The 1,774-nt window shown below is 48.1% G+C and overlaps 1 protein-coding gene across 1 annotated transcript in view; it reads left to right on the forward strand.

Annotated features, from left to right (window-relative positions):
* Nucleotides 1-1,774, forward strand: part of LOC112548057 (fibrous sheath-interacting protein 2-like) — a 21,377-nt gene that overhangs the window by 16,315 nt on the left and 3,288 nt on the right. The window contains exon 6 of the mRNA XM_025192213.1: nucleotides 1-254. This exon is cut by the window's left edge and continues 57 nt beyond it. Coding sequence (XP_025047998.1) covers nucleotides 1-254 — 254 coding nt within the window. The remainder of the gene's footprint in view (nucleotides 255-1,774) is intronic.

Genomic DNA, 1,774 nt, shown 5'->3' on the forward strand with positions numbered 1-1,774 from the left:
TCATTCAGGAAGGTACTGAAGCCAGTGCTGAACCTTCTGAAAGTTTTTCAACCTAAGGTGGACCTCCCTGCACAACTGGCAGCCTATCATGCTGAAAATGAGGAGGAAGAAGAGATGGTAGAAGAAAATCCTGAAGCAAAGCAACAGCAGGAGGGAAAAGAGGAGATAGAGTCATCAGAGGAAACCGTTCAAACTGAGTCCTCTCTGTATGTGGGAAGCTCACTGGCTTTATCTACAGACAATGAACAATTAAGGTAACTTTTCTGGCAGTACAGCAAGAATAGGAGCTGTGGTGGAATGGGATCATCTGGGGTCTCTGGACAGAGCTGGCCCTATGTTAGACTAGGTTCAACACAAAGGTGAGCAGGGCTCTGTCCAACTCTCTGCTTGCTTGTAACCACACCTTTTCACTGTCGCAACACAGTGGGACCAGACTGTGCCAGTGAGGTTCCATACAAAGCTAATTTTACTCTGCTACCATGATACATGCCTCCTTCCCATCCCCAGATCAATCTACAAAACCACAGCTGATGGGAGGGCGTGTTCAGCCAAGGGGCATGAGGGCAAGGACATCTCTCTCAGCTACACCCTGCTGTACATGCAGAATCCACTAGGATAAAATTCTCAAACTTGGTGCCACAGCACTGTGGGGTGACACAGGGTGCCATGCTATGTTAGCACTTGTAGGAGTGCAGACATGATTCACAAGGTAAACCCAGAGATTTCCAATAGAAATCCAGATTGTTTAAAACCACACTGGCCTATTGCGGTCCTTCAAAGTTCTTTTTAACAGAAGAATTGCTCTAATATTTTTCTGTACTCAAACAAGTGAGGACTAAGAGCTTGCATTTTCCACAAGGTGCCTTGAGCCTAACAAGGTTGAGAACTACTGCTCTAGGGAAACAGTCCATAAAGTCTGCCCCAAGCTGGAGAACCGGGACCCACATATGCAATCCTGCTTTGCTGCTGGGTTTGATGCTTTTACCCTCCAAGAGGCTTTGGAGGACCTGAGGGCAGGCTTTGCCCAAAAGTCTGAGTTCTAAAGACCCGTGTGGCTGGGGGCCTGGTCACAGTTTGAAGCAGTGAATGCTTCCAGCTGTCAGAAGGGGAAACTTCCTGGGTGCATCTCTCCCAGCACACAAGGGCATCACTAGCAGCATTGTCATTGGAGCAGTACTGGGCCCGACATGCAGGCCACAGCAGGTCACACCTTTGATTTCTCAGCTTCTGATTGAGATACAGCTGTGACACAGAGCAAACCTAGACGGTTTGCCCCTGCTTACCAGAAGGGCAAACACTCAAACAAATGAAGACTAAGGGCTTGCATTTTCCAAGGGGTGCGCCCACTTGCCCAGGAAGCAGCAGACATGCGTCCTAGTTCCTGCTTACCCAGAAACGGTTTGAACTTGAATCATCTTTTCCCAACACAGTGCTCTAACCGCTAGGTCATAAGTTAGGCTTTGCCTAGAGCTCTTTCCATCTCTCCTCTCCAAGCTTGCCCCCTTGGCAGCCAAAACAGGGAGGTTAGTGGGGATATGAGGTGGTCCAAGGTTTTATCCTGCTTCCAAATGCAAAGAAACAATTAGAATCCCAAACTGCATGTGGGTGAAGCAATGCAGTTACACATGTGAACAGTACATAGGACTGAGCCTAAGAGTCCATTCCAGAGTGAGAACTGTGAGATGAATTGTGTTACCCAAGGCCGTCCAACACATTAGTGGCAGAGTCACAGGCAGGTTTACAGACTCTAGATTTCCCGCCAAGTAGTGTTTCA

The sequence above is a fragment of the Alligator sinensis genome, unplaced genomic scaffold (genome assembly GCF_000455745.1).
Source record: "Alligator sinensis unplaced genomic scaffold, ASM45574v1 scaffold1099_1, whole genome shotgun sequence".
Classification (NCBI taxonomy): domain Eukaryota; kingdom Metazoa; phylum Chordata; order Crocodylia; family Alligatoridae; genus Alligator; species Alligator sinensis.